Source organism: Sciurus vulgaris (assembly GCF_902686455.1).
Source record: "Sciurus vulgaris genome assembly, chromosome: 1".
Lineage (NCBI taxonomy): Eukaryota > Metazoa > Chordata > Mammalia > Rodentia > Sciuridae > Sciurus > Sciurus vulgaris.
In genome coordinates, this window is record NC_136461.1 from 174471227 (window position 1) to 174499164 (window position 27938).

The window sequence follows — 27938 nt, forward strand, 5'->3', positions numbered from 1 at the left end:
TATTATTATTATTTGGTGTTGTTGGTGGTACTTGAGATCAAACCCAGAGGTGCTTTTACCACTGAGCCCTTGTTTTAAAAAATGTTTTATTTTGAGACAGGATCTTGCCTAGACTGGCCTCAAACTTATAATCTTCCTTCTTCAATCTCCTGAGTAGTTGAGATTATAGGCATATGCCACTATGCCCAGCTAGTTTTTTAATTTTAATTTATTTCTAGAGGTTTTTTGGTAAACCATAATCTTTGTACATTCTATTAGTGCTCTCTATAGAATGTTAAATGTACATATTTAACCTACATTCTGCTTAGAATTAGTAATTTACTACTTAAAGTATATGTTAAAACTTCATAGTTTTTTATTCTCTTTACCCTTCTCTTTATATTGTAGTTATTGTACATATTATATCCACATTCATTTAAAATCCCATCAAACAATATTATGATTTTTACATCCAACCTTACTATATATTTTAAAGAATTTAAAAGGAGAAAAACAGTCTTATTTACTCAGATATATATATATATATATTTTTTTTTTTTTTTTGCACTTTCTTCATTCCTGACGTTCCAAGTTTCATTCTGGCATTGTTTCTCTTTCAGCCGAAGAATTTTCTTTGGCATTTCTTTTTTACTTTTTGCAGTGTTGGGTATTGAATCCAGGGCCCTTCTTTATGCTATGCAAGCATTGTACCATGGAGCAACATCTTTTAGCATTACTTCTAATGAAATGAATTCTTTTCATTTTACTACAGATGGATATCTTTATTTCATCTTCATTTCTGAGGATATTTTTAGCAGCTATAGAATTCTAGGTTGACAGTACCTGAGTTTGACAGTGGTAAAACAAGGTGGAGTATGTTTACTCCTTACTGTTTTGTGTGTGTGTATGTGTGTGGAGGGCTGAATGATTAGCACATTCCAAGAACTGTGGGTGTGCTTTACATAGAATGTTTTATGTAATCCTTAAGGAAGCTATAATTATCTATACTTTAATAGATTAGGCAACAGAAGCTTAGAGAGGTGAAGTTACTTGCCACATTTGTACAAGTTAAGTCACACATTTGGAATATGGTCCAAGAATATGTTTGACTCCAAAGTCTATATGCTAAATGTGGTTACTGGATACCAGCTAAGAGACTGTACATTCTATAAAGCCCAGGCCAAATATCATCAGACTACATTCTCCAAGAGTAGATATAATCTACTTTAATGTTCTCTGATGTACCAAGAATTCTTATCAGTAACTGAACCTATGTTGAGGAGCTAGTGAGTTAAAGATGAGTGTGATCATTTATGAAACTAAAAGGCTTTCCTTCCAAATAGAGATAAACAGGAAACGGCTAATTTTTTTCAAGAAAACCTCTAATAATATTTCTGTAATTAGAAATCTGAATCAGGATGGTTGTAGTGTAATATCAGTTAACCAGTTGATGTTTCTCTCTGAGGTAGGTGACTATCAGTCTAATAGAGAAGCAACATTCCCATTCAAATCTCCAACAGCCAGAACTTTTAGAGAATCATTTTTTACATTGTCATTAATGTCCCCCCATAATTATTTTATAGACTGAAGAATATATAAAATATGTATGATTCAGAAAACCAGAATTCTTGATAGAATATAAATTTTATCAGGAAAGCAAATCAACATGAGGTGGATAATTAGCTGGAAATTCATAAGTAATCCTTTTATTCTTAAAATGAAACACATCAGCTGAACTAGCTTATGCTCACCTCTATCAAGATACATTGTTGGATGACATGTACAAAGAGGTCCTAGAACCTTGGATGTGAGAGAAGCAATCCAAGTCACTTGTAGGAAAATAAATGTCATGACCCAGAAAGAAGTTATCTAGTTGGAATCTTTGCATGTTGTTCCCCATCCCACCACATTCCAAGAAAGAATTCCTAGTCATTATGGGGTATGTTCCAGGGACATAGTCATTATGGGGTATCCTCTAGGGTTGTGAGGATCATGGGAAAATGCAGCAATTCAAGTTTTGTAACCTTTGCTGATATTGGTTCTCTTTTATAAGCTCCACTTGGGTTGACCAGGTCCAGTTCATCCAGACTGAGGTACAGCATAACCCATGGATTTAATTAACAACTGACAGTTACTGAGCACCTACTCTGGCAGGTATTGAGATAAGACAATTGATAGGCTTTCTTCATCTATTCTTCTAAGGACTAATATTAAGAAACATCTGCCTTCTTGCCAGGATGATAAGATTTGGGGGTTTGAGTTCATGGGCTTTTTCTCAGAAGCTCCCCATTTACTTGTGTTTTCCCTTGCCTAATGGGGTCATTTAGAAGAAGTGGCTGTCATCATACAACTGTAGCTGTTAGAGACTTTAGTACTCACTTCCATCTGTCCCTTACAGAGTCTGTGGGAAGCAATCAGAAGAAAACCAGCACCTAGTTTCCTTTGTAGTGCTATTGCTCACTTCCCACTTAAAAGTGTAATGTGAGAAAATTAAATAGTCTTTCACAAACTGAAGAATAAAATATAAATATTTGTCTTGCTCTACAATTGGCCGAATCAGGAGAGCAGGGATCTAATAATTAAAACAATAAACAAAACCATAAAGGTGAATTATTTCTGATTAGGTAAATGTGAGAAACTGTATGTGTTAGGTGCCATTAAAAATTAAAAAACCTAAAAGGCAAATAACAAACTAGGCAAAGTAACTAAGGGCCGATACCTTTTAATATAAAGAGTTTTTAACAAAACTGTAAGAAAATGATGGAAGAGCCAGCACAGAAATGGGCAAAGCATATGAAAGACACATCACTAATGAAGAAGTATAAATGACTGATAATTTTTTATTCCTAATTAAAAAATAAAAATAAAACAGGTTATTTTTCTCTTATCAAATTGGCTTAAATGGGGAAAAAAGTACCCTTTGTGGTCAAGGGTGTGGTGAAATCTTTTTTTTTTTTTTAATTGAGATATAATTTATCCTTTTTTGAATTCAGTGGATTTTAGTGTATCCACAATGTCATACAGCTAACACCACTAATTCCAGGACTTTTTCTTTTGGTACTGGGAATTAAACTCAGGGGGACTCAACTACTGAGCCACATCCCCAGTCCTATTTGTATTTTATTTAGAGATGGGGTCTCACTGAGTTGCTTAGCACCTCACTGTTGCTGAGGCTGGCTTTGAACTCGTGGTACTCCTGCCTCAACCTCCTGAGCCACTGGGATTACAGGCGTGCACCACTGTGCCCGGCTTACAGGACATTTTTATTATCCCAAAAGAAATCCCATGCTCATTAGTAGTAACTCCTCATTCTCTCTTTTCCCTGGTCCCCTGTGATCACTAATCTTTTTTTGTCTCCAGGGATTTGCTTATTCAAAATTTTCATCTAGGTAGAATAATGTAGTATGTAACTTTCATACCTGTGTTCTTTCACTTACTATAATATTTTCAGGATTAATCCATGTTGAAGCATGTATCAGTACTTCATTCCTTTATTTACAAATACTATTCCATTGTGTAGATAATACCATGTTTTCTCTACATATCAGTTGATGGATATTTGGGTTCTTTCTACTTTTGGGCTTTATCCATTCGTCATAAATGCAGAACATTTATGTGTGAACAGATGTTTTTGGGGGGCATATACTTGAGCCTAGAAGTACTGGTTTATGTGGTAACTATATGTTTAACTTCTTGAGGGACTGCAGACTGTATTTCAAAGTGGCTACATCATTTACTATTCCCACCAGTAATGTATAATGGTTCCAGGTTGTCCAAATTTTTGCCAACACTTAAATTGTTGTCAACTTTTTTGATTATCCATTCTAGGGGTTATGAAGGTGGTATCTCCTTATTTTTAAAAATTTTTTATTTGTTCTTTTTAGATATACATGATAGTAGAGTATATTTTGACATGTTATACTTAAGGTTTTGATTTCCATTTCCCTAATAACTGTGTTCACCATCATTTCATATGCTTATTGGTCATTTGTTTATCTTATCTGGAGAAATGTCTGTTCAAGTTCTTTGCCCATTTTTAAGTGAATGCCCTTTATATATTCTGAATATTAGACCCTTATCAGATGCATGATTTGCATTTTTTTCTCCCATTTTCTGTGTTGACTTTTTACTTGGTCGATAATTTCCCTTGAGGCACAAAAGTTTTTAATTTTGATGAAGTCCAATTTATCTGTTTTGCTTTGGGTGTCATGTATAAGAATCCATAGTCAAATTCAACATTGTGAATGTTTGCCCCTATATTTTCTTCTAAGATTTTTGTGACTTGATCTCTTTTCTTTGTTTGATATTGGGGATTGAACGCAGAGATGCTTTACCACTGAGCTACATCCCCAGACCTTTTTTATTTTTTATTTCAAGCAGGATCTTGCTAAATTGCTCAGGGCCTCATTAAGTTGCTGAGTCTCACCTTGAATTTGGGATACTCCTCCTGCAACCTTCCAAGTCACTGGTATTTTTTTTATTAAAATCTTTTTAATTTTTACAGATTATATTTTGATTCATTGTACACAAATGGGGTACAACTTTTCATTTCTATGGTTGTACACAATGTAGATTCACACCATTCATGTAATTATACATATACATAGGGTAATACTGTCTGTTTCATTCTATCTTTCTGTCCTCCACCTCCTTCCACCCCATTTTCCTCTACACCATCCAAAATTCCTTCATTCTTCTCTTCCCCCTGCCACCCCCACCTCGTTATATATTGTCATGCACTTATCAGAGAAAACATTTGGCCTTTGGTTTTGGGGGCTTGGCCTATTTCACTTAGCATGATATTTTCCAACTTCATCCATTTACCAGCAAATGCCATACTTTTATTCTTCTTTATGGCTGAGTAATACTCCATTGTGTATATATATCACAGTTTCTTTATCCTTTTGTCAATTGAAGGGCATCTAGTTTGGTTCCACAATCTAGCTATTGTGAATTGAGCTGCTATGAACATTGATGTGGCTGCATCACTGTAATATGCTGATTTTAAGTCTTTGGATATAAACTGAGGAGTATAGAGGTCATTGATCTGTTTTAATTATTTTTTATATATGGTGTGAGGTGGGGAGTTCAACTTAGTTTTGTGTTTTTTGTTTTTATCATGTGGAAATCCAGTTGTCCCAGCACCATTTGAAACTGTTCTTTTCCTATTGAATGGAGTTGGCTCCATTGTCAAGAATCAGTTGACCTTGAAATATGGGTTTATTTTTTGTATTCTCAATTGTATTTCATTAGTCTGTGTGGCTGTCCTTATATCAGCACCATACTATTTTGATTACTATAGCATTTAGTAAGTTTTGAAATTAAGAAGTGTAAGTCCTTCAATTTTGTTCTTTATTTCTCAAGATTATTTTGGCTGTTTTGGACCTATACACATTTGTACTGAGGATTGACTTTTCCATTTCTGCAAAAAAATTTGGATAAGGGATTGTGTTTAATATGTAGATTGCTTTGGGTAATACTGACTCTTAAGAACATATTTTCCTAACATGATCACAGGATACTTTTTATTTGTCTTTTAATTTCTTTAAAATTTATACTTAGATATTTTGCATGCTATTATAAATAGATTATTTCCTTTTTAGACCATTCTTTGTTGGTATATATAAACACACTGATTTTTTTGTATGTTGATCTTGTATCCTCCAGCTTTGTTGAATTTGTTTATTAATTCTAATAGGCTTTATCCCACACCCTGGTAGATTCTTTGGGATTTTCTGTACATATTGGATCATATCATTTATGAATAGAATTTCTGATATGGATGCCTTTTATTTCATTTTCCTGCCTTTTGATTAGGCTACAATGTCTAGTACAGTGTTGAATAACAATGGTGAAATTGGACTTCCTTGTTGCTGATATTGGAGGGAAAGCTTTCATTCTTGTACCACTGAATATGATATTAGCTATGGGTTCTTCATAAATCTTGTTTATCATGTTGAGAAACTTCTAGTTTCATGAGTGTTTCTATCATGAAAGGGTGTTGGATTTGTCAAATGCTGTTTCCTCATCAGTTGTGATAACCATGTGTTTTTTTCCCCTTTAGCATTATTTGACTTTCTGATGTTGAACTACCTTTGCATTCCTGAAATAAATCCCACTTGACCATGGTATATAGTCCTTTAATATGGAGTTGATTCAGGCTTGTTATTTCACTGAGGATTTTTTGCTTTCAACTATAAACTATACCACTGAAGATCGCACTGTTGGCCCTTCCTTCTTCTTTTTTTTTTTAATGTTTTGAAATCTACAATTTATTATTATTATTATTATTATTATTTATTTTTATTGTAAACAAATGGGATACATGTTGTTTCAGTTTGTACATGGAGTAACAGCATACCATTTGCATATTCATATATTTACATAGAGTAATGATGCTTGATTCATTCCGTTATTTTTTTCCTCCCCTCCCCACCCCTCCCACCTCTCTTTTCCCTCTATACAGTCCCTCCTTCCTCCATTCTTGTCCCCCTCCCACCCCTCATTAAGTGTCATCATCCGCTTATCAGTGACATCATTCCCCTTTTGGATTTTTGAGATTGGCTTATCTCACTTAACATGATGTTCTCCAATTTCATCCATTTGCCTGCAAATGCCATAATTTTATTATTCTTTATAGCTGAGTAATATTCCATTGTATATATATATACCACAGTTTCTTTATCCATTCATCAATTGAAGGGCATCCCGGTTGGTTCCATAGTCTGGCTATTGTGAATTGAGCAGCTATGAACATTGATGTGGCTGTATCTCTGTAGTGTGCTGATTTTAAGTCCTTTGGGTATAGGTCGAGGAGTGGGATAACTGGGTCAAATGGTAGGTCCATTCCAAGTTTTCTAAGGAATCTCCACACTGCTTTCCAGAGTGGCTGCACTAATTTGCAGTCCCACCACAATGTATCAGTGTAACTTTTTCCCCACATCCTCTCCAACACCTATTGTTGCTTGTATTCTTGATAATCACCATTCTAATTGGGATGAGATGGAATCTTAGTGTAGTTATGATTTGCATTTCTCTTATTACTAAAGATGGTGAACATTTTTTCATATATCTGTTGATTGCTTGTACATCTTCTTCTGAGAAGTGTCTGTTCATTTCCTTAGCCCATTTGTTGATTGGGTTATTTGTATTCTTGGTGTAGAGTTTTCTGAGTTCTTTATATATTCTGGAAATTAGCGCTCTATCTGAAGTATGAGTGGCAAAGATATTCTCCCACTCTGTAGGCTCTCTCTTCGCATTGCTGATAGTTTCCTTTGCTGAGAGAAAGCTGTTTAGTTTGAATCTATCCCAGTTGTTGATTCTTGCTTTTATTTCTTGTGCTATGGGAGTCTTGTAAAAGAAGTCTGATCCTAAGCCAACAAGGTGAAGATTTGGACCTACTTTTTCTTCTATAAGATGCAGGGTCTCTGGTCTGATTTCAAGGTCCTTGATCCATTGTGAGTTGAGTTTTGTGCAGGGTGAGAGATAGGGGTTTAGTTTCATTCTGTTGCATATGGATTTCCAGTTTTCCCAGCACCATTTGTTGAAGAGGCTATCTTTTCTCCATTGCATATTTTTGGCCCCTTTGTCTAGTATGAGAAAATTGTATTTATTTGGGTTTGTGTCCATGTCCTCTATTCTGTACCATTGATCTACCTATTTTGGTGCCAATACCATGCTGTTTTTGTTACTATTGCTTTGTAGTATAGTTGAAGTTCTGGTATTGTGATACCCCCTGTTTCATTCTTCCTGCTAAGGATTACTTTAGCTATTCTGGGTTTCTTATTCTTCCAGATGAATTTCATGATTGCTTGCTCTATTTTCTGTGAGGTACGTCATTGGGATTTTAATTGGAATTGCATTGAATCTGTATAGCACTGTTGGTAGTATGGCCATTTTGACAATATTAATTCTGCCTATCCAAGAACATGGGAGATCTTTCCATCTTCTAAGGTCTTCCTTAATTTCTTTTTTCAGTGTTTTGTAGTTTTCATTGTAGAGATCTTTTACCTCTTTGGTTAGATTGATTCCCAAGTATTTTATTTTTTTTGAGGCTATTGCAAATGGAGTTGTTTTCCTCATTTCCCTTTCAGCTGTTTCATTGCTTGTGTATAAAAATGCTTTAGGTTTATGTGTGTTGATTTTATAGCCTGCTATTTTGCTGAATTCATTGATGAGGTTGAGAAGTTTTCTGGAGGAGTTTTTTGGATCCTCTAAATATATAATCATGTCATCAGCAAATAGGGATAGTTTGAGTTCCTCTTTTCCTATTCGTATCCCTTTAATTTCTTTAGTCTGCCTAATTGCTCTGGCTAGAGTTTTGAGGACAATGTTGAATAGAAGTGGTGTAAGAGGACATCCCTGTCTTGTTCCCGCTTTTAAAGGGAATGGTTTCAGTTTTTCTCCATTAAGAATGATGTTGGCCATGGGCTTAGCATAAATAGCCTTTACAATGTTCAGGTATGTTCCTACTATCCCTATTTTTTCTAGTGTTTTCAGCATGAAGGGGTGTTGTATTTTGTCGAACGCTTTATCTGCGTCAATTGAAATAACTATATGATTCTTATCCTTAAGTCTATTGACATGATGGATTATGTTTATTGATTTACGAATGTTGAACCATCCTTGCATTCCAGGAATGAACCCCACTTGATCGTGGTGCACAATTTTCTTAATATGTTTTTGGATACGATTTGCCAATATTTTGTTAAGGATCTTTGCATCTATATTCATCAAGGATATTGGTCTAAAATTTTCTTTCCTTGATGTGTCTTTTCCTGGTTTGGGTATGAGGGTGATATTAGCTTCATAGAATGAGTTCGGTAGGGTACCCTCCTTTTCTATTTCCTGGAATACTTTGAGAAGTATTGGAGTGAGTTCTTCTTTGAAGGTCTTGTAGAACTCGGCTGAGAATCTGTCTGGTCCTGGGCTTTTCTTGGATGGTAGATTTTTAATGGCTTCTTCTATTTCATTGCTTGATATTGATCTGTTTAAATTTTGTATGTCCTCCTGGTTCAGTTTGGGAGGATCATATGTCTCTAGAAATTTGTCAATGTCTTTGGTAGTTTCTATTTTGTTGGAATACAGATTTTCAAAGTAGCTTCTCATTATGTTCTGTATCTCAGTGGTGTCTGTCGTGATATTTCCTTTTGCATCATGTATTTCAGTAATTTGAGTCTTCTCTCTCCTTCTCTTTGTTAGCGTGGCTAAGGGTTTATCTATTTTGTTTATTTTCTCAAAGAACCAACGTTTTGTTATGTCAATTTTTTGAATAGTTTATTTTGTTTCAATTTCATTGATTTCAGCTCTGATTTTAATTATTTCCTGTCTTCTACTACTTTTGCTGTTATTCTGTTCTTCTTTTTCTAGGGCTTTGAGCTGTAATGTTAGGTCATTTAATTGTTGACTTTTCATTCTTTTCTGGAATGCGCTCCATGCAATGAATTTTCCTCTTAGTACCGCTTTCATAGTGTCCCAGAGATTTTGATATGTTGTATCATTGTTCTCATTGACCTCTAAGAATTTTTTAATCTCCTCCCTGGTGTTTTTTGTTATCCATGTTTCTTTCAATAGCATATTATTTAGTCTCCAAGTGTTGGAGTAATTTCCTTTTTTTATTTTGTCATTGATTTCTACTCTCAGTCCATTATGATCTGATAGAACACAAGGCAGTATCTCTATTTTTTTGCATTTCCTGAGGGCTGCTTTGTGGCATAACACATGGTCTATTTTCGAGAAGATTCCATGTGGTGCTGAGAAGAAAGTGTATCCGCTCGTTGATGGATGGAATATTCTATATATGTCTATTAAGTCTAGGTTATTGATTGTGTTATTGAGTTCTATGGTTTCTTTGGTTGGATTTTGTTTGGAAGATCTATCTAGTGGTGACAACGGTGCGTTAAAGTCGCCCAGAATTATTATGTTGTGGTCTATGTGATTCTTGAAATTGAGAAGGATTTGTTTGATGTACAGGGATGCACCATTGTTTGGGGCATAAATATTTACTATTTTTATGTCTTCCTGATTTATGGTTCCCTTAAGCAGTATGAAATGTCTTTCTTTATCCCTTCTGACTAACTTTGGCTTGAAGTCCACTTTATCTGATATAAGGATGGAAACCCCCGCTTTTTTACTGAGTCCACATGCGTGGTAGGTTTTTTCCCATCCTTTCACTTTTAGTCTGTGGGTATCTTTTTCTATGAGATGAGTCTCTTGCAGGCAGCATATTGTTGGGTCTTTCTTTTTAATCCATTCTGCCAGTCTATGTCTTTTGATTGATGAGTTTAGGCCATTAACGTTCAGGGTTATTATTGAGAAATGATTTGTATTCCCAGTCATTTGGCTTATTTTTGGTTTTTAAGTTGGCTTGGTTTCTCCTTTGAGTGCTTTTTCTCTAAGGTAGTTCCTCCCTTTGCTGACCTCCATTGTTGTTCTTCATTTCCTCCTCATGGAATATTTTGTTGAGAACATTCTGTAGTGCAGGCTTTCTATTTGTAAATTCTTTTAACTTTTGTTTATCATGGAAGGATTTTATTTCATCTTCAAATCTGAAGGTTAGTTTTGCTGGGTATAGGATTCTTGGTTGGCAACCATGTTCTTTCAGAGCTTGAAATATGTTGTTCCAGGCCCTTCTAGCTTTTAGAGTCTGGGTTGAGAAGTCAGCTGCTATCCGTATTGGTCTCCCCCTATATGTAATCTGATGCTTTTTACTTGCAACCTTCAAAATCCTATCTTTATTTTGAATGTTAAGCATTTTCATTATAATGTGCCTTGGTGTGGATCTGTTGTGATTCTGTGCATTTGGTGTTGTGTAAGCCTCTTGTATTTGATTTTCCATTTCATTCTTTAGGTTTGGGAAATTTTCTGATATTATTTCATTGAATAGGTTGTTCATTCCTTTGGTTTGTTTCTCTGTGCCTTCCTCAATCCCAATAATTCTTAAATTTGGTCTTTTCATGATGTCCCATAGTTCTTGGATTCTGTTCATGATTTCTTACCATCTTCTCTGTTTGGGTGACTTTATATTCAAGATTAAATATTTTGTCTTCATTGTCTGAGGTTCTGTCTTCCAAATGGTCTAGTCTGTTGGTGATGCTTTCCATTGAGTTTTTTATTTGGTTTATTGTCTCCTTCATTTCAAGGTTTGGTTTGTTTTTTTTTTTTTTTTTTTTTTTTAGAATCTCTATCTCTTTGTTGAAATGATCTTTTGCTTCCTGCAGGTGCTCTTTCAGCTTATTGGTATTATCATTCATTGCCTGCATTTGCTCTCTTATCTCATCCTTTGCGAATCATCTTAATCATGTATAATCTGAAGTCCTTTTCTGACATTTCTTCTAACATACTGTCATTGGATTCTATTACTATTGAATCTAGATTTGTTTGGATCATTTTCTTCCCTTGTTTTTTTCATGTTGTTCATATATCTTCCCCTCTAGCAGTGCAGATCTGGGGTATTGCAGACTTCCCCCTATAGGCTTATAGTGGCCCTATAGGTTTCCAAAACCCTTTCTTTAAGGGGAGATCAATATTAGCAGTGCCCAAATCAGACACTGTGCAATCCTAGACCAAATAGCCCCTATGGGGACAATAACAAAATTGTCATAATAAACAAAATGAGTTCAAATGTTATCTTCGGTAAAACAAACAGGTTTGCAATAAGGTCTGCAGTTTCTAATGGAGGACAAAGAGGATGCAGCGGGATGTAGAATATGGCTGTTAATGGGATAGGAAAAGAATATACAGAAGTTCTAGAAAATAGAAAGTTTTTTTTTTGATTACAAAAGAAATCGGATGTTAGCATGCGAAAAAGGGAGAAAGAGACTCTGAGGGAACAGGTAAACAAAAGGTAAAGAAAGCAAGAAAAGTAAAGAAATAAAAACTTAAAATTTTTTTAAAAGGAGAAAAAAGAAAATCTACTATATAACAGTCATATACTAATGAAACCTCCCAGTGTTCAGTAGCCTGATGCATGAGAGGTACCTGACAATGAGCTTCAAGCCTCCAGCAGGCGTCTCAGGATGGGATTTGCCCCACCCGAAGATCAGAGCTATGGCTTCCAGGATTATCCAAGATGGCCGGTCTGGCTTCGAAATGTGTTGGCAAATAGGGTGCTGCAGTTCAGGGGTGGACGTGGTCAGCTGGAGGTCCTGGAGATGGGATGCAGTTGGTCCGCAGGAGTCCTGGAGGTCCGGTGTGTTTGGTGTAGTTGTGGGATCCTGGAGGCCGGATGCAATCAGTCAGTCTGGGTTCCCGGTGATAGGGTGCAGTCAGTTGGTCTGGGGGTCCTGGCAGCAGGGAGCAGTCAGTTGATGTGAGGGCCCCAGAGGCAGGGAGTGATCAGTTGCGCTGAGGGATCCTGGAGACCAGCCCTTCCTTCTTTTGATATTTTTTGTGAACTTCCTTTTTCCCTACACATGCTTGGTTTCTGAGGCAGTACCTACCCCTGGTTCTTCTCTCATTTCTAGGCATTCTTCAGTCTACATTGGAGATTCTTCCTGTGCTCATTCTTTGTCAGCATTTCTTAGGTATCCTTTGGAGGCTTTGATAATCCCATCCACACCCATACTCCGATGGTCCTTTATATGCTGTCAACTCCCAAGTTAGTGTATCTGGAAAAGGTCCCTCCTCCTGAACCAGCCCTTCTGCAGTGTCCTGTGGGTAGGTTCGTACCCCACAAGACTTACAGTTCTTCCATGCTCAGACCTCTTCATACCTTTTTTGGAACTGCACAAATTGTTCAGGGACATTTCAATCTGTAGTTCAAGTCCCAGTTACCCTTTTCCTCTGTACTTGAGATCCTTAGCTACTTCCTGTGTCCTCTTACCTCATTTGTAAAGTGGGAATGATAATACTTCGTATGAGAATTGGTGTATGTATATTATTCTCAAAAAATGCAACTGTTTGGTAAATAATACCCAGTTGTCCATAGTTTCTGCTGACCCAGACTTGTGCTCCTACCCAATTTCTGAGTAAGAACTTGAGTAGCAGGTATCAGTGAAAACTGAAGCCTTGCTCTAATGCACCTTACTTGGTGCAATCTGGGGATTTATTTCTGTAACGAAATATTTTTATTACTTTAATAATTGAGCCCCTTTTGGTTGGTGATCCAAATTGAATGTTATTCTACTATATTGAAAACTACTAATTAATGTATCATTATTACTTCTTTTAGAGTGATAGATCTACTGCTTTTCATTGAGATAATTGGGGTTTCTGTTCCCTGTTTTTGCCCTTTAATATTGACCTTACCATTCATGAAAGAGAATGGAAAATTATAACTACTAAAAATCAGATTAGAACTTGTTAAAAGAGAAAGCTTGGAAATTTGGATATGTAATTACTTTTCAATGGTATCTTGACATGATTGCTTTGTTTTAAATATTTATGACACTCATCAATGAAATATACATAAATTTCATTTAAAAATAGATTTAGTACTCATTTGTTAAAGTTAATGCTAGAAATCTTTCAGTCAAATGCAAAGTAATTTCTAATTTGAATAAGACATTAGAATGGAAAATTTGCTGTTTTTAATGCTCCCTTTGAGTGTAAATACTATGTGCCTGTTTTATCTGTTGTCTTTGCTAAATTCACTTTGAAATGACCTAAAAATTACTTTGACTTTTTCTTTCAAATGACCTTTTCCGCTGGTCCTTTAAAATACGGAAGGGGGTGCCCCTAATGTTGGGTGCAGTCATTGTGTTCATCAAGTTCTACTTACTTAATTCACCCTAAGTGGTAAATATGTACGATTTACTTCAACAGGTGCGGTCTGATAATGGACTCGGTTCTCAAAGGGCTGGTTTTGGGTCACGAGCCCTTCGACGTTAAAGGGTTAACACCGGGTGGCTTCCCCCGGGAGCCCTAGAACCGCGCCTAGGAGGCCGGACGGGCGGGGCCTGGGGCGTGCAGGGAGGTCCCGGGACAGCGGCTCCGCCCGTGGGGGCGGTGCCCGCCCGGCTTCCCTGCGAGCCCGCCCTCTGCGCCGGGCACCCCGCGGCCTCCGCGGTCGTAGGTGCTGGTGATGCAAACGCTCACTTCCCGCATCCACTTCCCCACAGTGGCCGCCCAGCGGGCGCGAGCCCCGCGCGACATGGGCAACATCCAGAAGAAGCTGACCGGCAAAAGCGAGGGCGGCAAGCGGCCAGCGAGGGGCGCGCCGCGGCGAGGCCGGGCGCCCGGGCCCGGCGCGGAGAAGCGGGGCGGGCCGCTGGCCCCAGCGACGGCCAGCGACGGCGCCAACGGGCAGTCCAGTGGCGGGCGGGGCGCCGGGGACCCCAACTCGTCCGACGCTCCGGCTGTCCGACTCGGCCCCGACGGTCTGAAGAGTCAGGGCAATGAGCTGTTCAAAAGCGGACAGTTTGCAGAGGCGGCCCGCCGGTACTCCGCGGCTATAGCGCAGCTGGAGCCTGCAGGTAGGTGAGCTGTTGCCGAGACCGACCCAGGCATTGTGGGCTTCCCCAGACCTAAGGGGGCTCGCGCCACAGGCCGCCTGCTGGGTGACAGCCCTTGCCCCGGGGCATTCCTTCCTGGTGACTAAGTGCGCAGTGAGACTTGACCTATGTGAGCAATACCTTGGAATGTGGAATATGTGCCCAGCCAGGCACGGTTGCGTTGGTCTCTGCCCTGCTTTCCTTTGTGGCCATTGCAGGGGTAGCCAGCTCCAAGGAGCTCTGCATGATGAGCAGTTGTAGCACTGCAGTGCCACTGAGACTGCAGTTGTCTTTTAATTCTGATGAACTGTGATTTTGCTAATGGATTTTAACTGTATTTAATTAAATGTGATTTTAGGAAGTGAAAATGCAGATGATCTAAGTATCTTATATTCAAATAGAGCAGCATGTTACCTAAAAGAAGGAAACTGCAGTGGCTGCATTCAAGATTGTAACAGGTAAACTGCACCTTTCAGGTTTGTTAAGAGATTGTTATAATTTCAATGTGATGAGTACGATATCCTCCTAAATTTTCTGCAAAAGGGTCCAATACAGAAAGGTCATAATTCTCTACTCACACATGAACTTTTTTCATTTTCTCTGCCCCCACCCTAACTCATGCTCTTTTCATATCACTTCTAGACTACTGGAGAAGCCTAATAACCAGTTCCAGTTCACTGTGGCCTCAGAATGACTTCTCCTGAAGCATTATTTTGTTCAGCTTGTTTCCAGAAGGTCTTTAATGCCTTAGTATTGTCTTCCAGCAATTATAAGCTTCTGTGACACCACAAGACCCCAAACAAGCTTCCTGCTCCCATTTGGGCAGCTGGATCACTTCCTCACACTCATGGCCAGGTCTCCCAGCCTTTGCCCACTTTGTTCCCAGTGTAGTAATGTCCTCTGCATATCTTTGCTTCTGAAATCCTCGCTCACCTGTCCTTCCTGTCTGCCTTCTTGATCTCCTCAGGCTCTTTGTACATCTATAACACCTACACTGACACTTGGTCATGCCTGTAGGTTCCTGACATTCACTGTAGTGGATTTAAAATCTTCACAGTCAGGAGCTATGTCTTACACACTTTCTGCCCCTTCAAAGCACAGTAGTCACCAAGGGTACTCAGTAAGTTACCTGCCAGGATGGATTAATATATTTACATGAATGAAACATACTGTTTTCTTTTGCCGTTAATTAATAAGTCTGCTTCAAAAGCCCTTTAGCAAGAAGTTACTATTAGTGCATCTAAAAAGTAAGTCCTGGTTTGACTCATACAGCCTTGGTTTACTCCTGTTGTCTCATATAATTATTAATTATCACCCCTTTTTATCTTAAGAAGGCTTAGTTTGGACAGTAGATTATGTGGGCACTATAATGTGACTAATTTATTATTTATTTCTTTGGCAGTGCCAGTTTATTGATAGGGTAAACTTTGCTAGGATCTGTGCCTACAATTTAAAAAGGGCTTGAGGCACTTGGATTTTTTTTTTTTTTTTGCCAATTTTGTATGTTCAGATTTAATATGAATATTTATATTTTGGCCTGACCCATGTATGGTTGCACTGGCTCACACCAGCTAATGTAATAGTTTCAGGATTTTGTGAACTGGTAATAAGTTGGTAGCTTGAATTCTGCCACGATGTGAGCACTGATAACCATGAAAACTGGCAAGTGCCACATATCTGGGCTCTCAAATCTTTTTTCTTTTCCTAGAGAGCCTGTCCTTAACATTTAGCACTGCCTATAACTGACAAGACCATATGAATTTGTTAGATACCAGGCATGTTGTGATTTATAGCCAGCATCCTTCCAAGTGTCTGTTTCTAATACATTCCCTTTCAGATTGGTCAGGCCTTCCTAAATGGAGTGAGGTCAGAATTTTATTTAAAACTTGAGATCCCTGAAGCCAAGCCTGCTGTGAACAGTTGATTCACTTTGCCCTTAAGTGAGAATGCTTAGGGAGGCAGGAGTTTACTGGCTAAAATCCAAAGATGTGACTCCAGCCATGGTGTCTAGGGAGACTAGAATGGGGGCTGGTCCTGGGGGATAGCTTGAGCTGCCCAGCTGGAGTAGGAGTAGGTGTGGATTTAGGTAGGATGTCCTTAGATAAAAGCTGTGTTCTAGGCCAAAGAATCTGGCTTTGCTGGTCAGTGCTGACCTCCACAGAGGCCTGCCGACCTACTTAGATATTTTCTGTGATAGCTGGTGGTATGAGTTCCAGCAGGAGGGGAATAGAGATGATGCCCAGTGGAGAGTGACGTGACTGTACAGCTGTGATTCTCAGACTTGTTTCATGCCAGAGAAGCCATGGTGTGCCTTTGTAAACATGTTGAAGTATGGATGTATTTAAATCTCTGTGAACTAGGAATAATTTATTAACAGACAATATGACTATCTTTTTGCCCCAGAAATACTGCATACATTTTTAAGGAAGCTTTTTAGTTTTCAGTTAATTAGCTTTGCTCTTTGAAGACTTCTGTGAACTATCATTACCAGATAAGTGGTACCATGAGTCAGACATTGACAAAAGAAAATTTATGGGGACAGAATTTAAAATAAGGGAATGGGGAGAAACTTTGAATGAAATGTACTGAAAATAATTTTTTATGTGTCTTAGAGAAAAACTACTATTTAATTTTAAATGTCTACACTCTGAGGATCTTTACTGTTTCCCAGGGGTATGTTTGAGGATCACTATTGGGAGTGATGGGGGTGTTTGGGATGTGTAAGGGGCCTGGAGCCCTCCACACCACATGTCTCCATGTTTCTGTATTAGGCCCTCAAGTGAATAGACATTTTGATGCATAAGCAAAAGTTTGAGAACCATTATTCTAGAAATTTTTCATTCTCACAACTGTTTTTAGCTTAAAAAAAAAAGAGGTTCCAACTGGTCAGACAAATCTTTTGGGGTTATTTAAACCACACCAAAAATTTTTGGGCAGCTTTCTATTGAGGATATTTTGACAGACTAAATACAGATGAATGTTGCCTAGTAATTCTCTGCTTTTGCCTGTCTTTGCTATTTTCTAACAGACTTGAAATTAGGAGACTCTTTAGGGTCTTCACTGCGTGAACTTGAATGACAACCTCTTTTGTAAGCTCTGGTTCAGAAGTTTTCCATTAGTTTTTATGAATGGTGGCTTTTCGTTTATAAGCTCATATGCATTTTTGAGATTGTGGGAAGAAACAAAGTTGTGTTTACCATGCAAAAATGTGCTAAAAATGAAATGCTGCATCTTTAAAAAAAATTTTTTTTAGTTGTAGGATACAACAACTTTATTTCTTTTTATGTGGTGCTGAGGATCGAACTCAGTGCCTCCTTGCAAGTGCTCTACCACTGAGCTATAGCCCCAGCCTCAGCCCCAAAATGCCTCTTCTTATCCATTATGGATCCTAGGCTTAGCGCTGGGCCATCTTGATCTGAAAACAGTACCATGAGCATTGGAAGTCTGCTGTGAAATGGATATAGTCAGGTGGTTGTGAGAGGGACACATTTTTAGTCTCTGTTCTCCTAGTTTTGCCTTCAGCAGTACACAGCCTTTCGTATTTTATTTCAGAGTACAATAAAGTACATTAAGTACTGAAGTAGCTTTAAAACAGTTACTTTTAACAAAACCAATGAACACAACCTTGAAATACATCTTTAGTGATATTAGAAGTACTTTATAAACTCAAAAGTACAAGGTGAAAATTCATGACTTACAAAAGATCATTTTTAGTTCCTTGATTGCCTTAGTCTATTTTTGACACCTTTTTGCAGCAAGTAAATCTTATTGAACTATAGAAAATTTTAGAGCGCTGATTTTCAAAATACTATGCGAGTTTTTGTGATTCCAGACTAAGGTGCTTTATTAAATACATAGTTGCACTTAATTTATTTTAATCTGTCAGTAACATGAATCTCCTGCTCTGTGAGTAGGGCCATGCTTGGCTCTGATAGGGCATTGGGGAGGCTGAGGCCTGCTGCAGGGAGCTCAGCCTCACACTGGAATGAGCAGAGCGCATGCTAGAGTGCTTTGGTACTGGCTTCAAAGAAAGTAACTACAAATCTGATTGCTGTGCTACTTTGGTTTTACTTTTCTTGTATATTGCCAGGTCTACAAAATGAAATATTAGATATGTACATATTTGAGTCTGATACTATAAATTAAAGGGTGGCTTTCAAGATCAATGATATGTAATATTTTTGTCTTCTTTAGGGCCCTGGAACTTCATCCATTCTCAATGAAACCTCTTTTGCGAAGAGCAATGGCCTATGAAACTTTAGAACAGTATGGGAAAGCTTATGTGGATTATAAAACAGTGTTGCAAATAGACTGTGGAATCCAGCTAGCAAATGACAGTATTAACAGGTAATCTGATCTGAGGCAGCTAGCTAAAGTCTATTTGTTTTCTAATGGAATTGATTTTCTTCCTCTTCCTCTCCTTCAAGAATAATGTCAAAGTGCAGACATGTTCTCAGTTATTTACTTTATGTGAATGATTACCTTCTTCTAGTTCCTTAAATCACATGCCTCTGTCTTTCTCTGTAACTTAATTTCTAACTGTCCCTTCATATATGTTGAGTGATCAATCCTCTTGGACCTTTATATTTGTTTCATCCATTCATTATTGTTTGCGTATTTTTTAAACTAATACAAGGTGTAATAATAATTCAATGTGATGCTTAAATAACCTGTGATATTAGGAAGGTGTTTTCATTAATGTCATAAATCAATAATAACTATTGGACAAACTCCAGAGATGCATCTTCTCACAGGGTCGAATCTTCTCACAGGGTTTCAAGGTGTTCATTGGCACCACCAGGTCTGTTGGCAGAGGCATCTGTGTGGGTTGTTTCTGCTCAGGAGGTTGGGCATCTTCACCACCTGGCTAGATACTTGTTGCATGTCCTTGTAAATTAGGAAGAGTATTATTTTGTAATGGTGAAGTAGCTGAGTTTGGATGAAATTTACATTATGATCATCTTACTCCCTGAGTAAGAATGGGAAGGTAAGAGTTTCCAGGCTGAGGCTGCTGCTGGGACTCAGTGGTCACACGCATGCTTAAAGCTGTGGTTCTAGGTCTGGGGTTGTAGCTCAGTGGTAGAGCACTTGCCTAGCACATGTGGGTCACTGGTTTCAATCCTCAACACCACATAAAAATAAATAAATAAAATTAAGGTATTGGACTGGGGCTGTAGCTCAGTGGCAGAGCACTTGCTTAGCATATGTGAGGCACTGAGTTTGAGCCTTAGCATCATATAAAAATAAACAAATAAAAGCATTCTGTCCATCTACAACTAGAAAAAAATATAAAAAATAAATAAAATTAAATTAAGGCATTGTGTCCATCTACAACTTTTTAAAAAAATTTTTATTTTTAATTAAAAATCATAAATTTACATAGGGCAATGTTGTTTGATTCATTTTGTTATTTTTTCCCCTTCCCCCCTCCCCTCCCACCCCTCTTTTCCCTCTATACATTCCTTTCTTCCTCATTCTTACCACCCTCCTTATCCCTAACCCTAAACCTAACCCTAACCCTAACACTAACCCCTCCTACCCCCCACCCCGTATGTCCTCATCCGCTTATCAGCGAGATCATTCGTCCTTTAGTTTTTTGAGATTGGCTTATCTCACTTAGCATGATACCCTCCAATTTCATCCATTTGCCTGCGAATGCCATAATTTTGTCATTCCTCATGGCGGAGTAATATTCCATTGTATATATATGCCACAGTTTCTTTATCCATTCATCAACTGAAGGGCATCTGGGTTGGTTCCACAATCTGGCTATAGTGAATTGAGCAGCTATGAACATTGATGTGGCTGTATCTCTGTAGTATGCTGATTTTAAGTCCTTTGGGTATAGGCCAAGGAGTGGGATTGCTGGTTCAAATGGTGGTTCCATTCCAAGCTTTCTGAGAAATCTCCATACTGCTTTCCAGAGTGGCCGCACTAGTTTGCAACCCCACCAGCAATGTATGAGTGTACCTTTTTCCCCACATCCTCGCCAACACCTATTGTTGCTTATGTTCTTGATAATCGCCATTCTAATTGGGGTGAGATGAAATCTTAGGGTAGTTTTGATTTGCATTTCTCTTATTACTAGAGATGTTGAACATTTTTTCGTATATCTGTTGATTGCTTGTACATCTTCTTCTGTGAAGTGTCTGTTCATTTCCTTAGCCCATTTGTTGATTGGATCATTTGTATTCTTGGTGTAGAGTTTTTTGAGTTCTTTATAGATTCGGGATATTAGCGCTCTATCTGAAGTATGATTGGCAAAGATATTCTCCCACTCTGTAGGCTCTCTCTTCACATTACTGATAGTTTCCTTTGCTGAGAGAAAGCTTTTTAGTTTGAATCTATCCCAGTTGTTGATTCTTGCTTTTATTTCTTGGGCTATGGGAGTCCTGTTAAGGAAGTCTGCTCCTAAGCCAACAAGTTGAAGGTTTGGGCCTACTTTTTCTTCTATAAGATGCAGGGTCTCTGGTCTGATTCCGAGGTCCTTGATCCATTGTGAGTTGAGTTTTGTGCAGGGTGAGAGATAGGGGTTTAGTTTCATTCTGTTGCATATGGTTTTCCAGTTTTCCCAGCACCATTTGTTGAAGAGGCTATCTTTTCTCCATTGCATATTTTTAGCCCCTTTGTCTAGTATGAGAAAATTGTATTTATTTGGGTTTGTGTCCGTGTCCTCTATTCTGTACCATTGATCTACCTGTCTATTTTGGTACCAATACCATGCCGTTTTTGTTACTATTGCTTTGTAATAGAGTTGAAGATCTGGTATTGCGATATACCCCCTGCTTCGCTCTTTCTACTGAGGATTGTTTTAGCTATTCTGGGTTTCTTATTCTTCCAGATGAATTTCATAATTGCTTGCTCTATTTCTGTAAGGTACATCATTGAGATTTTAATTGGAATTGCATTGAATCTATATAGCACTGTTGGTAGTATGGCCATTTTGACAATATTAATTCTTCCTATCCATGAACATGGGAGATCTTTCCATCTTCTAAGGTTTTCTTTAATTTCTTTCTTTAGTGTTCTGTAGTTCTCATTGTAGAGGTCTTTCACCTCTTTTGTGAGATTGATTCCCAAGTATTTTATTTTTTTTTGATGCTATTGTGAATGGGGTAGTTTTCCTAATTTCTCTTTCTGAAGATTCATCACTTATGTATAAAAATGCATTGGATTTATGAACATTGATCTTGTAACCTGCTACTTTACTGAATTCACTTATGAGTTCTAAGCGTTTTCTGGTGGAATTTCCAGGTTCCTCTAAATATATAATCATGTCATCAGCGAACAGGGATAGTTTGAGTTCCTCTTTTCCAATTCGTATCCCTTTAATTTCTTTGGTTTGTCTAATTGCTCTGGCTAGAGTCTCAAGAACAATGTTGAATAGAAGTGGTGAAAGAGGGCATCCCTGCCTTGTTCCAGTTTTTAGGGGGAATGCTTTCAGTTTTTCACCATTTAGAATGATATTGGCCATGGGCTTAGCATAGATGGCCTTCACAATGTTAAGGGATGATCCCACTACCCCAATTTTTTCTAGTGTTTTGAGCATGAAGGGATGCTGTATTTTATCGAATGCTTTTTCTGCATCTATTGAAATGATCATTTGATTCTTAACTTTTAGTCTGTTGATATGGTGAATGACATTTATTGATTTCCGGATGTTGAACCAACCTTGCATCCCTGGGATAAAACCCACTTGATCGTGATGCACTATCTTTTTAATATATTTTTGTATGCGATTTGCTAAAATTTTGTTGAGAATTTTTGCGTCGATGTTCATTAAGGATATTGGTCTGAAATTTTCTTTCCTCGATGTATCTCTGTCTGGTTTAGGTATCAGGGTGATATTGGCTTCATAGAATGAGTTTGGGAGGGTTCCCTCCTCTTCTAGTTTATGGAATACTTTGAGAAGTATTGGAATGAGCTGTTCTTTAAAGGTTTTGTAGAACTCGGCTGAGAACCCATCTGGTCCCGGACTTTTCTTTGTTGGTAGGCTTTTGATGACCTCTTCTATTTCATTGCTTGAAATTGATTTATTTAAGTTGTGTATATCCTCCTGGTTCAGTTTAGGTAATTCATATGTCTCTAGAAACTTGTTGATGTCTTGGAGGTTTTCTGTTTTGTTGGAGTATAGATTTTCAAAATAGCTTCTAATTATGTTTTGTATTTCACTCGTGTCTGTTGTGATATTTCCTTGTTCATTCCGAATTTTAGTAATTTGAGTTTTCTCCCTTTTTCTCTTTGTTAGCGTGGCTAAGGGTTTATCAATTTTGTTTATTTTTTCAAAGAACCAACTATTTATTTTGTTAATTTTTCCGATTGTTTCTTTTGTTTCAATTTTGTTGATTTCAGCTCTGATTTTAACTATTTCCTGTCTTCTACTACTTTTGGTGTTGGTCTGCTCTTCTTTTTCTAGGGCTTTGAGCTGTAGTGTTAAGTCGATTATTTGTTGATTTCTACTTCTTTTGTTGAATGTGCCCCATGAAATAAATCTTCCTCTCAGTACTGCTTTCATAGTGTCCCAGAGATTTTGATATGATGTGTCTTTGTTCTCATTTACTTCTAAGAATTTTTAAATTTCCCTCCTGATGTCTTCTGTTATCCATTCATCGTATAATAGTGTATTATTTAATCTCCAAGTATTGGAGAAGTTTGTTTTTTATTCTGTCATTTATTTCTAATTTCAGTCCATTATGATCTGATAGAGTACAAGGTAGTATCTCTATCTTCTTGTATTTGCTAACAGTAGCTTTGTGGCATAAAACATGGTCTATTTTAGAGAAGGATCCATGTGCTGCTGAGAAGAAAGTGTATTCGTTCTTTGTTGGATGGTATATTCTATATAAGTCGGTTAAGTCTAAATTGTTGATTGTGTTATTGAGATCTATGGTTTCTTTATTCAATTTTTGTTTGGACGATCTATCCAGCGGTGAGAGAGGTGTGTTAAAATCGCCTAGTATTATTGTGTTGTGGTCTATTTGATTTCTGGATTTGAGAAGGATTTGTTTGACGTACATGGATGAGCCAATGTTCGGGGCATAGACATTTATGATTGTTATGTCTTGCTGATTTATGCTTCCCTTAAGCAGTATGTAATGTCCTTCTTTATCCCTTCTGACTAGTTTTGGCTTAAAGTCCACATTATCTGAAATGAGGATGGATACTCCAGCTTTTTTGCTGTGTCCGTGTGCATGGTATGTTTTTTCCCATCCTTTCACCTTTAGTCTATGGGTATCTCTTTCTATGAGATGGGTCTCTTGCAGGCAGCATATTGTTGGATTTTTCTTTTTAATCCAATCTGCCAGTCTATGTCTTGAGTGATGAGTTCAGGCCATTAACATTCACAGTTATTATTGTGATATGATTTGTATTCCTATTCATTGGACTCATTTTTGTTTTTTGACATGATTTGGTTTCTCCTTTATTTGGCTATTCCTTTAGGCTAGTTCCTCCCGTTGCTGATTTACATCGTTGTTTTTCATCTCTTCCTCATGGAATATTTTGCTGAGAATGTTCTGTAATGCCGGCTTTCTTTTAGTAAATTCCTTTAGCTTTTCTTTATCGTGGAAGGATTTTATCTCATCATCAAATCTGAAAGTAAGTTTTGCTGGGTATAAAATTCTTGGTTGGCATCCATTTTCTTTCAGGGCTTGGTAAATGTTGTTCCAGGCCCTTCTAGCTTTTAGGGTCTGGACTGAAAAATCTGCTGATATTCTTATTGGTTTTCCCCTGAATGTAATCTGATTCTTTTCTCTCGCGGCCTTTAAAATTCTGTCTTTATTTTGAATGTTAGGTATTTTCATAATAATGTGCCTTGGTGTAGGTCTCTTGTAATTTTGCATATTTGGAGTCCTATAAGCCTCTTGTACTTGGTTTTCCATTTCATTCTTGAGATTTGGGAAATTTTCTGATATTTTTTCATTGAATAGATTGTTCATTCCTTTGGTTTGTTTCTCTAAGCCTTCCTCAATTCCAATTATTCTTAAATTTGGCCTCTTCATGATATCCCATAATTCTTGTAGATTCTGTTCATGATTTCTTACCATCTTCTCTGTTTGGTCAACCTTGTTTTCAAGATTAAATATTTTGTCTTCAATATCTGAAGTTCTGTCTTCCAGGTGATCTATCCTATTGTTTATGCTTTCTATGGCGTTTTTAACTTGGTTTATTGTTTCCTTCATTTCAAGGATTTCCGTTTGGTTTTTTTTTCAGTATCTCTAACTCTTTATTGAAATGCTCTTTTGCTTCTGTTATTTGCTCTTTTAACTGTTGATTAGTGCGTTCATTTAATGCCTGCATTTGTTCTTTCATCTCCTCGTTTGCTTCCCTGATTGTTTTAATTATGTACATTCTGAACTCCCTTTTGGACTTTTCTTCTGCTGTGCTGTCATTGGGTTTTATTGATACAGTATCTAGGTTTGTTTCGGACATTTTCTTCCCTTGTTTTCTCATATTAGTCAGATGTCAATGGGACTCTGTGATATTGTAGATTTCCTCTATTGGCTTATAGTGTCCCTGTAGATTTCCAGTGTATCACCTACCAGCCTTCAGTAGCCAGAAGTCTTGGATTAATTTGATAATGCAGTGCTTCCGAAGAATGCTGCCCCTAGCCCACTATCGGTTCCAGGGAGAGAGACCTGGAGAGGTCTCTTGTTGCACAGCCCTGGTTCCAGAGGCTGGTTGTAGGTTGGAGGTCTCCACTGGCTTGGGGACTTGTGGCTGGCTCTGCGTGGAGAGGCTCTCACTGGGCGGTCTGCCCCGGGAAGCTAGCCTAGAGAGGCGCTTCCCGCCGGAGGGGGCTGGGCTGCTTGGGGGAGTCCCTGGCGCCCTGTGCTGGTCACTGAAGCAACCTGCAGGCGGGCCGGAGCTGGCAGCAGGGCGGGCCGGAGCTGGCTGCGCTGCTTCTGTGCAGAAGGGCTCTCACTGGGGGGCCTGTTCCGAGAGGCTGGAGGATCTGTCCCTGTGGGCGGAGCCCACCGCCAGACTGCACCGAGCTGCCTGGGGGAGACGCTATCTGCCCTGTCCCACTCTACTAAGCCACTCGAATCTGGGCCTGCCACCCAGCTGAGCTTCGCTGGGTGCGGGAGACTCACCCAGTGGTTCTATCTTAGTCCGAGTCTCTCAATGCCTCCCCTTCTTGAATCCTGCGTTCTGGGACGACTGGAGATGCAGTCACCCTCTAGTCCGCCATCTTGGATCCCATCTACAACTTTAAAAAAAAAAAAAAAAAAAAAAAAAAAAGCTCTATTTCCCTATCCAGCATCTGTCCCCTGCCTTAGGAACATACAAGAAAATCTCCAGACTTGATAATTGCTTTTAGCTGAAATTTGAAAATTATGAGCTGGATGACATTTCTGGTATATTTTACTTTCTGATCCCATTTGTCCAAAATATAATTTCTTGAATATTTATGTGCTCACCTGTACCCTGTACTGGTCTATTGTACCAGGCCCCACTCCCTGCAAAAAGACAAAGTGGGGAAGAAATGACTTGGTCTCTATCTTTCAATAAACTAGAATATAGTTATGGTGAACATTTACCACAAGACAAATTGTCCCCAGGTGGGACATTTGTTAGACAGTAAGATCTGGGTGCAGGCCATGGTTGTTGCAGAGAACATTTGAGATTGTCTTTGAAAGGGGCTCATGTAACACCAGAAAACCTTGAGCAAACTTAGAAAATGAAAATGGCATGTTTTATGTTAATCATTTTTAAAGTCATGCCCTGCCTTCCCACATGGCCTTAGCTCCCTGTGGAGAAAGCTATTAGAAAGATTTGTATGCACAGCTGGGAGTCATTCCCCGGAGCTCCCATTTGGTGGTCATATGAAACTTACCTGATCCCAGCTTGACTAAAAGAAAGGGGTATACATAGATTGAGCATCCCTAACTCTGGAAATTTGAAATCCAAAGTGCTCCAAAAATCTAAAACTTTCTGAGCCACCTACAACACCATGAGTGGAAAATTCCATACGTGACCATCATAGTCAAATGCAGATATACCAAAAATATTGTATAAGATTACCATCAGGCAATGTGTATAAGGTGGCTATAAAACATAAATGAGGGCTGGGGATATAGCTCAGTTGGTAGAATGCTTGCCTTGCAAGCACAAGGCCCTGAGTTCAATCCTCAACATTGCAAAAATAAATAAATAAATAAATAAATAAATAAATAAATAAATAAATAAATAAATAAATAAATAAATAAATAAAACATAAATGGATTTCATGTTTACACTTGAGCCCTATCCTCCAAATATCACCTCTATGTATGGAAATATTCCAAAATCTGGAAAGAAAATCTAAAATCTGAAACACTGTGGTATCAGGCACTTAGAGTAAGGAATTTCAGCCTGTATTGGTTGTTTGTGGCAGAGTGGGAAGAGACCCAGCCTCAGGCAGTGGCAGCCTCCTTGATTGTGAGCTGTTAGGCAGTCTTACCTGGTAATGCCCAACCACCTTGCTGTCTGTCATCTGCCATCCCCTATGTGCCTGAAGGCCCTGTCCTCATTTGCTCTGGTAAGATCCATGACACTCTTTAGGAGAGGGCTTGCTTCCTTATTCTAGGAAATACCTTTCTCTGACCCACCAATACCCCCACCTCAACCCCCTTGACCCGTACATATACCTTAGCTTTTCTTTCTCAGTGCCCCATAATACTGGCCTACTCTCGTTACCCACCCATATTGTTTTTATATTCTTTGTGTCTTTTTGTAAAATTCTTTTCCTGTCTTTCTGAGGTCAGGAATCAGAGTGTTTCCATCTTTATAGATGCGATATCACAAACAGTAGTGGCTCTCCTCAACAGGAATGCATGATATGAGTGTGTTCTCCAACAGGGGAAATTCAGTATACTCCTGTGCTTTGGGGCTCTGCTATTAGTTGTTCCCATTCTTTGCCTTGTAGTTTTCTGGTTGAGAAAGGAGGATCCTCTCACAGGTTCTCCTGAAATATCAAGTGGGATGATCCCCCTGATTTATGACAAGGAGCCTGATAAAAAGATATTTCAGGAAAACTAGTGATAGGCTGAATGGTTTGAAGGGAGAAATTGTGTCTGAGAGACCATGATTACTCTAATTATCAACTTTCTGCATTTTACATTTTTAATTTAAAAATTGATATAAAACTCATGTAGCATGAAATTAACTACCTGCCATAAAAGTGTGTAGTCCAGTGGCATTTAGTACACTCACAGTGTTGTGCAAACATTAGTTCCTTCTAGTTCCGACACATTTTCATCACCCCAAAAGGAAACTGGTAGCCATTAAGCAGTTACTTCCTATTCTCCCTTTCCCAGCCCATGCCAATCACCAATTTGCTGTCGTCATCTGTTCTGGATAAATAGAATCATAGACTGTGTGACTTTGTGTTTGACTTCTTTCATTTAGTGTAATTTTTTCAAAGTTCATCTATGGTGTAGCATGTATCTCTACTTCATTTCTTTTTATGACCGAATGATATCCCATACGTGTGTGTATATATATATATATATCATATATTGTTTATCCATTCACCATTTAATGGAC

General features: G+C 38.2%; 1 protein-coding gene across 7 annotated transcripts in view; it reads left to right on the forward strand.

Moving 5' to 3' along the window:
• Positions 1–27938, forward strand: part of SPAG1 (sperm associated antigen 1) — an 83441-nt gene that overhangs the window by 34595 nt on the left and 20908 nt on the right. For all 7 annotated transcript variants that reach the window (XM_079102648.1, XM_079102649.1, XM_079102650.1 and 4 more), the window contains 3 exons: positions 14040–14393; positions 14770–14869; positions 18606–18758. In XM_079102648.1, coding sequence (XP_078958774.1) covers positions 14040–14393; positions 14770–14869; positions 18606–18758 — 607 coding nt within the window. The remainder of the gene's footprint in view (positions 1–14039; positions 14394–14769; positions 14870–18605; positions 18759–27938) is intronic.